General features: G+C 36.3%; 1 protein-coding gene across 2 annotated transcripts in view; it reads right to left on the reverse strand.

The window, feature by feature from the left end:
* Window positions 1-455: 455 nt before the first annotated feature.
* The window catches only part of Zdhhc13 (zinc finger DHHC-type palmitoyltransferase 13), a 47,233-nt gene continuing 34,027 nt past the window's right edge, over window positions 456-13,661 (reverse strand). For both annotated transcript variants that reach the window (XM_071616337.1, XM_071616338.1), the window contains exons 13-19: window positions 13,143-13,261; window positions 12,226-12,288; window positions 11,456-11,549; window positions 9,795-9,878; window positions 5,566-5,723; window positions 3,317-3,414; window positions 456-1,044 (exon numbers count right to left, since the gene is read on the reverse strand). In XM_071616337.1, coding sequence (XP_071472438.1) covers window positions 906-1,044; window positions 3,317-3,414; window positions 5,566-5,723; window positions 9,795-9,878; window positions 11,456-11,549; window positions 12,226-12,288; window positions 13,143-13,261 — 755 coding nt within the window. In that variant the 3' untranslated portion in view covers window positions 456-905. The remainder of the gene's footprint in view (window positions 1,045-3,316; window positions 3,415-5,565; window positions 5,724-9,794; window positions 9,879-11,455; window positions 11,550-12,225; window positions 12,289-13,142; window positions 13,262-13,661) is intronic.

The following is a 13,661-nucleotide window of genomic DNA, read 5'->3' on the forward strand; positions in this document are numbered from 1 at the left end:
GTTCAAAGGGATTAAGGTACAAAATGTGGTGTAGAGTAACACTAGTTAAACAAAACATGGTTGTATCACTTGGGGCCTTGCTGGTCATGATGAGAATTTAACTTTTACCAAGAGCAATGGGAACATATGAAAGGATTTATAGCAAGAAAGTGCTATGCTCAGGGGAGCATATACTATACCAAGAATTGAAGTTGAACCAGCATTTCCTCCAGAACAAAGAAAAAATAGTAGTAACAATCACACTAGTCTAATATTTTGATGGTAGCTAGTAAAAGCAGTAATATCTTTAAGATTTCCTATATTTGATTTTCTAAATCAGATGGGAAACTCAATTAATTCTTGCTTATTGGTGTTAATAACAGTAATCTCATTCCTGGGACTGTAAATTACTTTCTTTATATCATATAAACATCTTTTCTCAACTTAAGATTCTAAAAGTGTTTAGTGTCAGAAACTATGTCTCAAATTACCAAAAAAAAATTTATTATACATGAAAGCAAAACAGGTATATTTAAATATTCTTTACACATTAATAGAACAAAGACAATAACATCAAAAATTACAAGTTTAAAGAATAGTACTATTTTGAAACAGCCAATACTGTATCTGAAAATACTCTATTTTATCCATAATTAGTGAATATTATCTCCAAAAAAGTTAACTTTAATTTTCTTGTGAAAAATATGTTTTTTAAAGATGTCTTCCAAAATTGTTCTGGAACAGTCCATTTTTCTAAGTTTGAAAGACTATATGCATTTATCGGGAACTGTTCTGCCAAATGGCTTTAAAACTACTTGTTATTTTCCTTGGGCTTAGGTCAATTCTAAATTCCACTTCACTTTCAGACCACAGGGCACTGACGTAAACAGAAACAAATCTGAGTCCGAGTTTTGAGTTGCTTTTCTTCATACGGAGCGAAGAACTTTCTCTTTAGCTGGGTGAAAGACCATGGTGTACTGGGATGTCCAATCTACTACACAGGGCTTCACCAAGCCAAAGCAGCCACACTGAAAGAAATCTGCCAGGTTCTGTGTGAATCCAAGGCTGCCAATAAGAGAAGAGAACACATCTCACTATACTTCCTGTGTAGTTCTTGAAAAACATTCATTCAAAACATACATTCACTGAGAATCAAAGGTAATCAGACTGTTCCTGGACTTACAAAATCTTAAAACTGAAACCTAGTTCCATTTCTGGACCTGAATCCCTACTTTGAAATTCCTTGATTCTGTCCAGCAATTCAATTGAATTTTTCTTCATTGTTTCATTTTGGGTTCCCCCTCACTGTATTGGTCACTGCCATCATAAAGTATCTTTCAATTCCCACTGCCCTAATTGAGACTTTTGAGTATCTCAAAGGCCTATAGGTAAGAAGAACTATAATCAACGAGATGGGTTTTTCTCCCCTAAGCCTTCTCACCGCTCTAATGATGTCTTTCTCAGTTCCTTCCAGTTCATTTTACATAATAGAGACTTCTAGTCCTCCAAAACCCCTGATACTAACCTCTCAATTACAACCCTTTCAAGATACACATTTGCCCAGAGGCTCAAATCCAAAATCCTCAACTTTGTATTCAAGGCCTTATACAATGAACTCAAGTTTTAGCTGCCCAGCTCATCTCCATAGACCTCCCAGTCTTACCTAGGTCTATTTTCCCCATGATTATAACTGTGTGGGCCTGGAAATCACATTCCTCCAATTTATCTCAGGTAATACCTCCATCCTTTTAAGTCTTACCAGCTCTCAAGGACCCATTCAAGGCTCACATTCCCACTAGAGCTTTACTCACTACAACTATCTCAGCATCCCATTTTTTCCCATAAATTCCTGATTTACTGCCTTATTTATGATTACTACTGCCTGATTCCAGTATAAGAAATGCTTATTTTAAAGCATATGCCCAATGTTTTCAGTGCCTAACTCAATCCTCATGTATGCACAATCATGACTGTGCTACTGTGAGTAAAAAGACCAACTTACTCAAAAAGTACCTTCCTAGAAAGAGGGCTGACTACATGGGATTGATTAAGTGGCAGCAGGGAGACATGTCTGAGAAGTACAGGATCTGGCTCATGACCTACTTTGTAAGCATAAGTAACTTGGAGGAGGGTAAAAAAGCAGAATGTTTCATATGGGCAGGATTTTGGAAGTAAGACTCAAAGGTATTACAAGGTTTTACCTTGGTTCTCAAGGAATGTTCGAGTTTATGCTGCCATTATTCAGCAAAAGTGCACCAGCTCTCATCTCCCTCTCTCCTTCCAGATTCTTCTATAGGACTTGGAATAACCTTCCTCCCATCCTCATCACGCCTTGCTTCAGATCTCTCAAGGTTCAGCTTAAAATTCCACCTCTATTATAAGGTTTCTATACTTTAGTGGAGTAAATATTATTCCTCTGGTTAAATCACTGTGACTTTATTATCACTGCTGGACTGAAATAATCACAAGATTTGCACTGTTCTCCATTATCATTGCTGTAGCCATCTCTTCCCAATTAAGTCAACTTCTCTCCTCCCTAAATACACATTGTAGTCACATCCCAGTCTCTGATTTCCTTGTCTAACAACCTAACAGTTTCATCTTGTACCAAGAGTAGGCTTTAAAATAGACTGCTCATGAGATATGCAGTGAGTGCTCAAATCCCTTGAGGGCTCTGGGTCACCTCTGCAGCACTCTGAACCTCCAAGACCCTGATGATGTAGGTGGTAGAAAGATAAGCTTCAAAGCCTGATCTTTCCTATCACAAGATGACAGCCTTCCTATAAACACTCACATTTTCTACTGAGGACAGGTTTTATACAACCACTTCTCTAAAGAAAACACCTCAAATCTGAAAAACAAAACAAAAAAAAACAGCAAAAACCAGCTTCTCCCTAACACAGATGGGCACATTAAACAGAGGGCTAAAAAAAAAAAAAAAAAAAATGACTGGTGATAGAAAATCAGGTTAAAATTCCTGGCAAAGCACACAACCTAATACTTTCTACAGACAACATTGTGGCTGGGCTAGCCACATGGTTAATTATCTCACACCAATTCTTCGCCAGCAACATACAACCTTGTGACCATGTGGCTTGATTGGAGAGATTTCCCAACTTGGCAAAACTTCAAAGTTACTTACTATTTGTGCTAAGTCCAGCAGACTAAATTCCTTGTCACCTCAGGGCTCATGACCTTACCACCTACCCCTTGTCACTGAGGCTTCCAATAAAGAAGGGCTCAAGTTAAAGAATAGCAGAGTGGCCATGGGTAGTGGCACTAAGTTAAGAAATCAGTGGCTAGGGATCTTCAGATGGTGAGAAGAGAACTCACTTACTTGTAAGGTGTCTTCCTAAGGGACAAGGTCTGTTTCATATGCCTGCTCTGCTTTAGCAGGCTGATTCTCTCATGGGAGGTCAGGCCCAGAAAAGCAATCTGAAAAAGAAGGTTGGAAGATACATGAAAAATACCACATTGTGGCTCCACTGCTCCTAGCAGTACATTACAGGACACTGGTAAATATTTAGCACTCCTTCTCTAACCTTCTAACCAAGATCATGGTGAAGGCAAAGATTCAGCAGCCCTAAACCATTCTCTCATTGTCTGATTTTTATTAATCTTCAAAAAAACACTGGGCAGTGACTCAGAGTCATGAAGTAACTGCTTCATTAATGCAAAGCACGGCTTATGGTCATGTTTAGATTTTCAAGACATCGAGGATACAACTTTTGGGTGAATAAAACAATAAAAGGTCAATTTCAATGCAGTTATTGCAATTTGTGTTATTCTTGAAACTTCTTTGAAAAGGTGCCAAAGAAAAAAGTTAATAAAAAACATTAAAGCCTATACATTTGAAGAATGAAGATGACTCAAAAATTCCCAAATTAGTAAAAACCATTAAGAGGGTTATTTAACTGTTGTTTAATCCTCAAACAAACTCAATGGCAATTTTCTCATCTGTAATATGGACCTTATCATACCACCATATCAAACAGCTTATCACACAGTTTTATGGATGTGAGATAAAAGATTTAAAATACCTAGTGCTAAGGCTTAGAGAGGGAAAATAACTGACCCAAGGCCATACAACTGAGAGAGTGGTAGAGTTGGCACTGACACAATTCAGAGCAAGGGTACAGCTGCCCCTGCTCCTAACCAGCAGTCTGGAGATTCAGTCAAAATCCTGTTTAACCAGTGCACTCAGGAAACGAACATTTTCAAAGAACTAGATTATTTTGCTCATTAAGACGATAAGTTTGTTCAAAATTCTTATTCAAATATATAAGCCTTCGTTTTAAAAATTAAGAATATCATAACCTCAAGTACTTGTTCTAAGAGTTGAGAAAAGAAGCAAGAAAATAAAAATTGATGTCTGAATCCTTATGTTCTGCTTTTAATTCCATCTCTTACCATGGCTGTAAGCAAGGCAGTCAATATACCTTAGGGTTGGTTTTCTTGTCCATAAAATACATAAACTACTTTGATATGGTCTCAAATGCTTACGAGGACATAAATGGGTAAGTGCTTTGGAAAATGTAAAGCATATATAAATATTATAAATGACAGTAATTAATATTAGTAATCACAGAGGCTAATATCCATTCTTACTACCTGAATTGTTGATATCAGAGGGATAGAGTGAGTACTCAGAAACCTCAGTTTAATAAGTTTGAACTCCTTCCTTAGCATTTTTTCTTCCTTCCTTCCTCTCTCCTTTCCCCTTGTCTTTTTTTTTTCTTTCTATTATCTTTATTATTTTGGAATCGGTTACTTCTGCATAAAGTGGAATTCATTCTGCTTTTGTTGAATAATATTCTAATTATCTGAGGTCTTGCAGTAATTGGTTTGGACTGATTACTGCTGCCCATTCCATGTGGGAAGGTCATGGCAACAATGATAATTAGGTTAGGCTCATGGGAGAGGAAGGCAGCAGGGAAGGGATAGATACATCATATAAAGCTGAAGATGACTACTGCCCTGGAGCTTGAGCTTTTTAATAGCCATGACCTTCTCTGAAAATATAATTATCACGTCTGTTGGTCAGGGGTATATCTTCCATTTCTTCCCATTCTTATCCACCTAAGCACTACATATGGCAAGGGTTGAAAAACTGAGGGAAAATAATCATCTCACATTTGTACAATGCTGTAGAGTTTATGTCATCTTTTCACACATCATATGGTTTAACTGTATGATGGAAAGAGCCCTGGAATGAGGGTGGTCAGAAGAACTAAGTTTACATTCCAATTTTTGCCAGTCATTGAGTGATCTTGAACAACTTGATTCATCTATCTGAACCTCTACTATTTGTAAAATCAGGAGATAAAATTAGATTACCCTTAGGTCCAGCTCCAATAAATTATTTATTATTCTAACCCTTAAACCATCTTGTGAAAGTAGATAGGCATTATTACCCTCATTTTACAGATAAGGAAACTGAAATTCAAGAAAGGTCAAATGACATGCCTAGATCCACAGAGGAAGCAACAGATTTAGATCTAAATTTGCTGATTTTAAATTCAAATCTTTTTATTTCACTTTAGGCTACTAGAAATTTTACTCAAAGGATTTATGAGAAATAAATACCTGAAAGAGTTGATTTATTAATAAAAATGTTGACCATGAGAAATGGAAAATTGCTACCCCGAAGATATATAAAACCCAAGGGGAACAGGCCACAATCTGATTGAGGTAGGTCCATAGGCCATCTTCCTTGAATGTTGTAGCACAATGATTTGACCAATCTGTGAATTCACAAAAAAGAACTCATTATTAAAAATGGCAAGAAACTAGTGACTATTTTTCAAAGACACAAACTAATGTTCTATTTAGGGAGCAAAGAAAGCAAAACATGGTGGCAGAGATCAGAATTTACCTTTAGGGGCTGGAGGTATAGCTTAGAGAGCAGAGCACATGCTTAGCATGTTTGCGAGGAATGGGTTTCAATTTCCAGCATTAAATAGACAAAACCCTAGGAATTCAACTTCAGGAGTTTACTTTTCAAATGCTAACTCAACCACCAAAGGTGAGAACATGGTACCTCGGTGTTGGTGAAGGTTTAGATAACACCATGTTAGTAGTTGATAGTGAAGGTATGAAAGTGGTTCATAAAACCTTCATTCAAATCAGCTTATTCAGCATAAAACACACTGGCCAGAACTGCTTAAGGACTTGACAATGGAGAATGATTATATTTAATAAAATACTAGTCCAGGAAAATTACCTCTATTATGCATGTTACACCAAGTTATGGGTTTCTCTTACTTATGGTTCAGATGAACAAGTGATTGCTGTGAGCATAAGAGGTCCTATAAGTGCCTAGATTAAATTAGAACATATACAGCATACAGGGGAATGGGTATGGGTGCACCTTGGCAATGGCACTGTAACTCATTCTGCAGAGGAAGAAAGGCCAGGTGAAGTGACTCCACAAAACAGACACATCCAGGAAAAGAGCACAGAGCATGATTCAGAGGTCACAACTCAGTTTCTCCCCCAGGGCATCTATATACCAATTAAAAGAGGATTTCACTATGGCCTTCACGTTATTGACAACCTAATCTATGCAACTAAAAAGCAGCAGTAAGGAACAATACAGGTAGGAAGTGGCAGAAACAAGGGAAATAGATCTTCAAGGTTATGACTTTTACAGGCACCTAACTACACATAAAGTGTGAATTATTTCTAAAATGAGAATTCTCTAAGCTTGCCCCCTGAGGTTTCATAAAGGCCTCTGACAAATTTGATAAGTAGTTTCTAGCATTTCCCCATACGTACAGAAGAACTCCTGAGGCAGGAAGAAAATGAATCTATGACTTTACTGTCAACTGTTTATTTTAGTTCTAACATCTTTTTTCTCCCCGTTTTTTGAGACTCACTCATTTGATTCTCAACCATTTTTCATAAATATATGCCAAAAGCTTTGTACGAGCAATCATTATAGAGTAAAAATCAGGGTTAAGGCAAGTTATACTCTGTTTAGAAGTACACATTAGGACTGCAAGAAAAGATGCATCCTATGTCCCTAATACTACAAAAAAAAAAATTGAATAAATCAATAAATAATTTCCAATAGCAGAAGGAGAAAGAATGGGAAAGATTATCTATTTTCTTTTAGTTAATGGATTTCTACTGCTCCCTTGTGGGAACGTTCTGATAACACAACATGATCTTATATTGAAGTTCTCACACTGAAGCACTGATTTAAGATTTAGTGTCCAAGATATAAATGACCACCAACATTATTTTATGCAATATAACACTTTAATTTGTGCTAATATATTCTTATCAGGCAGTCACTGGTTAATAATAGGGAACTCACATTATTTCAAGTCTATCATTTCATCATTAGATAGCTCTGACTGTTACATAGTTCTTCCTGATATTGATCTAATACCCTTTTCCCTGTCATTTTTATGATGCTGACACTTTCTGATTCACTTACTGTCCACTCTGAAAATATACCTCCAAGAAAAATGGAATTGATCAAGGTGTGCAGAGGCAAAAGTATCTGCTACTGGATCACATGACAAGTGTATAGGAGGAGAGTATATAGCAGAACTCTACTGGCAAGAGCATTAATGGTAAACAAAGGAGGCTGAATGACAGTGACACCTCATTAGAGAAATGGAACATAGGTTCATGTTTCCTGTTTGTGAAATAATGATAAATGATAAAATTCCCTCATTCAGTGTAAAGAAATATTGTCAGAATATGAATGCAATAAAGTAACCAAGTATGCTCGGGTAGTACACAGAGTTTTAAGTCAGCAAAAGGTGGGATTGTTCATTACCAACAAAATATAATATAAACAATAGTTCAGAGCCAGAGAAAAAAGACAAAAAGGAGGGAAGACTCAATTTATGTAATAAAAAAAAACCACCAAGGAAAGAATGAATGTGATAGAAAATCACTTCTCTCCTTATCAAGAGTCTTATGCTGGGGACACACACACACACACACACACACACACACACACACACACGACTATTTTTAGTGAGGAGAGGGAAGAGAGAAGAGACAAGAGTGGTGTAAAATCTGGCTCCTCTCCCCTAGAATCAAGTCCAAGACAGAAACTGGTCTGCAGGCCAACCTAGAAAGGTTTTCCAAGAATATGCTTTATTGGCAAGCCTTAAAAGGGCAACCCTCTCTAAGGCACCGACAAGAAATCTTTTATTTCTTATGTCACAAGACATAATCTAGTAGGGTTTTAAAATTTCAGTGTTCAGGGTTACTGGGAACCTTAAACAAGAAGTTGTACTAGAGCATGAACCCATGGTATCACACAAACTAGGCAAGTGCTCTACCATTAAGGTGCATCCCTGGGCCTTTCCAATTTTTTATTTTGAAATAGGGCCTCACTAAATTGCCCAAGCTGGCATCATATTGTGAACCTACTGTCTCAGCCTTCCAAGCAGCCTGAATTATAGTCATGTGCCACTATGTCTGGCTCTGAGTGAAGGAATTTTAAACTTCTATTAGTCCTATTTGGGAAGGTGACAGTTACATTTAGCTACAAAGCATTCCCTGGAGATCAGACACTGAAGATATCAATGAGAAATGGTCTGACACGGTAATTGAAGCCCTTGTCATGCCTACGTCAGGGAAAAAAAAAAAAATCCATTTCACGTAGATACTAACAATCTCTAAACATGAAACCCCAAACTAAAGAAAAGTTGCAATACTAGATAATCCTAAGGAAGGGAACTGGGAGGCTGGGGGACAAGCATAAAAGAAATTCTCTTTTGAGGAAAGTGTGGGGCAGGGGACAAGGAGAGAAAGCATGAGCCCACAAGAGTACTATGGCTTGGCATGCTCAGGGAAAAAGAAAACAATGTAGGGAAAATCATTCCTAAAGTTTTCCAGTAGATTTCAGCTCAAGCAATGACAACATAAAAGAAAGGTTTACGGGCACAGATTAGATGTGGAGACTATTTTCCCAAAGCCTTTGAATAAATAAAAACCAAACAGTAAAGTCCAAATAAATAAAAATAAATTACTGGCACTATATTGGTTTTTCCAGTTTGGTAACCTATTCCAATGTGTGAAAAGTTCAGTCATGTATTTTGTTTTTTTGGTGGTACTAGAGATGGAATCCAGGTTCCTGCACATGCTAGATGAGTTCTCTATCACTGAGCTACATTCCCAGCTGTGCTCCTTTTTTCAAGATTTAGATAGGGTCTTCTTGAGTTGCTCAGGCTGGCTTTGAACTTGCAATCCTCCTGCTTTAAACTTTAAACTGAATAGCTGGGATTACAAGGCACTTGCAATTCTTAAGAGTTAACCAAAATTCTTCTTGCTTCAATTTAAACCCTGTTCTTCATCAATCATTTCAGAACAGCTGTCTATTATTCCACATATGATACACCTAGAATACCTTATTAAACTGCTACTAAAAGCCATTTTCCTTTCTCAGAGCTGCAGAATAAGCAATAATGTCTTCTTCCTAGTTAGTATTTCCAATCTTTCAATTGTTCATTTTTGAGAACTTCCATTTCTCAATTTCAACTTGACACTACATGGCATGTGCTTTCAAAGCTCTGTTCCTCAATTTACGGTGACCACCACCCCCAAACCTCTAAACTTGACTGCATGAACTTCTATTTTTGAGCACTTTTCAAACATATGAAGGTTCTCTTCCAAAGTATTGAGAACTAACCTTTCTTTCAGCTTACCACTGTTAAAGAGTCTTAGAGGCATCTACTTCGATTTTATTAGGGATAAGGTACAATCATCCGACCACTTGTGATATATGAGAATTTATAAGAAAAAGTACATTTTGGTATGGGTGCATTGTAAGAAAAAGTTATACTTACAGGTGAAAGATCCATATATAATCCAGTCACATACCAAGGAAAGGAAAAATAAGAAGAACAGGTAATAGTGATGGTTGCCAAAACCTAAATCAAAAAAAGTAAAACACTCAGTTTCCAGATAAGACCTTTTAAATTTCCAGTCAAAAGGCTTTATCAAAATTTAACAGAAATAAAGTTGTTGCTTTATTTTTTAAATACTATTATATCAAACCCAAATAGTCTGATATGTCATGGTCAACTTATATATTTATTCCCTACTTACCTAAAAGAAAATAATGTGTTTGAATAAAATTAACTAAGCCAAAACAGCTCTGGGCTGGCCTATACTCTGTTGAGGGAGGAAAGTAGGCAGATTTGGGGCAAATCATATTACCTTTTTTTTTACTTTCTTCCATGAAACATGTTTATATAATTATATCCTCGGAATATCAAAGACTGATTTGATCAGAGGGATGGAAAAAAATAAACCTGAGGAGCAGCAATACATACATATATTGCAAGAGATTAGCCATAGCACAGAGGGGAAACCCACAGTGTACTAATAAATGCAGGGAGAAGAAAGTGTGAGGGGTGCCAGGCAGCCTGTGTATGTATGTATGTGCTGTATCCCTGCCTTCTTGATCCTAGAGATGGGAGCATTTCAGAGGTAATGACATAAATGCTTTTTAGGTACGTCATTGTACCATTTTCTCCTGAAGCAGCAAAGCTCAGAAAAAGCATTATCCACTGGAATCAGGATACCTAGATTTATTGATTATTAGTGTGTTAAGCTGTTTAATGTCTTTGATCTAGCATTCTTACTTACAATATGCAGATAACAATATCTCTTTTACTTCTCAGGCCTATGACACATAAACAGGATGATGCATTTGAAAAAAACTTCTAAATGCTGTGTGATAAGTATGCATGAGCTCATTGCTATTGTTTTTCAGCTGCCATTAAATGCTGCCTGGCATAATGCCAATCATCTAATCATTATGGTGGGATGAAGTCCATGAGGGTTGGAACCCTAATAATCGAGCCACCTTTCTCTAGGAAAAGATGGTTGAAATGCACCAAGGAAACCTGACTAAACTAAGTCAAAGTCAGCCTTCTATTCATCAGGATTATAAAAATATATCCTCTACTGAAGACATACAATTATAGTTCCTCATAATAAACTCCTGTCTTTACTGTGTTGGCTCAGAGAAAACTCAGAGCTGCAGGTCAGGAAAATTAATATTTCCTGGGTGGAAGGCAATCCCTAGATTTCTGCCATTCCTGGTCTTACCTAATACCGAAGGAGGCAAATGGAGAATATGAATAAAACAAGTCTTAACATATTAAAACATCATGATATTTGGAGCAGAAGGTGGATACTACTAAAGTGACCTTAAGCATTTCATCTTTTTATACTTTTACAGCTCCAAAACAGAAATGATAATATGAAGTCACATGTGTGTTCTGATGATCAAATTGGATACCATATTTTAAATTCCAAAATACTGTATGAATGACAATAATTATCAGTATCAACTTCAAAAATTTCCCCAAAACTTCATACCATAAAGAGGATTCACAGACAAGGAAGAGCTACAAAATGGGAGCATTTTTTTATGAATCACATACACAACTAAACATGTTTAACTTCATAGTAGTAATCGAAAAATAAAATCTCTCACCTACGCACCGTCCAGTCCACAGGCAGTGTTGATCATATCGAGCCACACAAGAGTTGCACACATGGCAATGGAGTGACCTTAATGGCTTCCTTATCTAAGTGAATAATTAAGAAAGGCCTAAGCAAAAAACAGTGTCTCAAAGTGATAACAAATCATAAGCAGATAGGTTGTAAAGAGATAGGCACATATAATCTTTAAATTCCACAGGATCTTCAGAATGACTTATTAACATTTACTGTTATGTCAACTCTGATTAAGCCACTACTAAAATGGATTTGAATTCTAGAGCCTATTCACACTAGCTAAGGGGAACTGAGGCAGTAAGTACAATATAACAGAATAAGCAGTGGACTAAAAGAAAGGGAAGCTGAGTTCCCTTTCTGGTTCTTCCCATAATCATGAGAAATTACATCCTCCTCTATGTCTTAAGTCTTCAATTGCAATATAAGAAGTTTCTAGGTCATTATAAGTCTCTGACTTGAAGGTGATTCTAATATTCTAATATACACTTTCTGACAGGAAAAGTAAACAAAACACACTGTGGATAATTCACAAAGAGATTCAACCGGAGGCAACTTTCATGGGATTATAAATATTCTTCCATATGTATAAGGCGTAAAATTGTTCTGGCAGTTAATACAAAATTTGAACTGGGTAAAAACAAAGGTAGGTAAGTATACCATGAAGATATGACAAATGCTTATTTGAATAATGTTACCAAGAATTTGCTTTTACTAGAGAAAATAAAAAATTATACAGAAAAGACTCACAAGACATGATGTACAAAATGTTCTGAAATCCAGACAGCCAGTTTCTGCAAGAGTGATGATATTCTGCAAGACATGAAGTTTGACCTTATGATTGCTTTTTATTGGAGAAAGTATTATGCATGGTTATGTACTATTCTTACAACTCACTCCAAACTGAAATAGTTAGAAAAGCAATTTGAAATATAGCCACCAAATCATTCTGTGCTTGAAATAATGTGACTTTTCAAGGCTATGTTTTTAGCCAGCAGCCAAGAAATTAGATTGTACAAAATTGCACCCTCTGCGATCTCCCTCACCATCTTCTCCCAGTTATAACATGCTAAAGAAAAATAAAAATTCATACATACACATCTATTAAAAAAGAAACAAAAATCAGTATACATCAAAATCAATGGTTACAAGCACCAAGGACTGAGTCTTTCAGGTACTTTAGCTTTAGGTAACAATGAACAACATTCTCCCTAACTTTGTTCCAAACAGGAGTACATGGAAAACATGCCATGTCATGTGACAACTTCATAGATGAGGAAGAGAAGGAATCCCCTTGGCCCTTGCCTTTATATAGTAAGTGAGGAAATTTAAGCTAAATGACCCTTACCTAAATATTATTAAAAGGAAGTAGGTAATCATTTCTGCTAACAAAAATCACACCTAAAAAAGTTTTGGTGGGGTATTACTGTCACAGAAAATAAAAGTATTTTTTAAAATTTTCATATACATAGTTGAAAAAAAGCGTAATTGTGAAGATATCTCACTTTGCTGAATTAATTACCTTACATATGTTATATCTATTTGTGTTATCTATGGCAAGCTCTAAAGACACACTCATGGCAAAAACCAATATGATTATGAAATACTCAAGTTTAGATGTCCTCTGATTTAAAACAAAAACACAAAACATTACAAAGAGAGCTCACCGCTTTTCTTTCTTCTTCGGAAGCTTTAGTGAAGCCTGGATCAGTTGCCCAAGTCTTATAAAAAAAGTACAGAAAGGCTATTACGCTGAAAATGAAAGCAAAATAGAAAGGAGTATCTGCTATATGTTAAAGCAAAGTTAAGGAATATATCAAACTTCCATTAAGAACAGCATAATTATGGGGCTGGGGATATAGCTCAGTTGGTAGAATGCTTGCCTTGCATGCACAAAGCCCTGGGTTCAATCTGCAGCAACACACACACACACACACACTAAAGCCTAATTATGATGTAAGCAAAGTTTATCTTTTGTACCTAGGAACCTCTCTTCTCTGCACTGCATCTTACTTCTCTATGTATATACAGTGTTATTCCCAAACATGGCTCAATCTTATGTCCAATCCAATAGGAATTTGCTCCCAGTTGGCTAATAGTTAATGCTCCATCATTAGTTGAAAACTATATTAATTGATAAAAATAATCACATTTATGAATACCCTGAAGATTAAAAAACATTTAAG

The sequence above is a fragment of the Marmota flaviventris genome, chromosome 9 (genome assembly GCF_047511675.1).
Source record: "Marmota flaviventris isolate mMarFla1 chromosome 9, mMarFla1.hap1, whole genome shotgun sequence".
Classification (NCBI taxonomy): domain Eukaryota; kingdom Metazoa; phylum Chordata; class Mammalia; order Rodentia; family Sciuridae; genus Marmota; species Marmota flaviventris.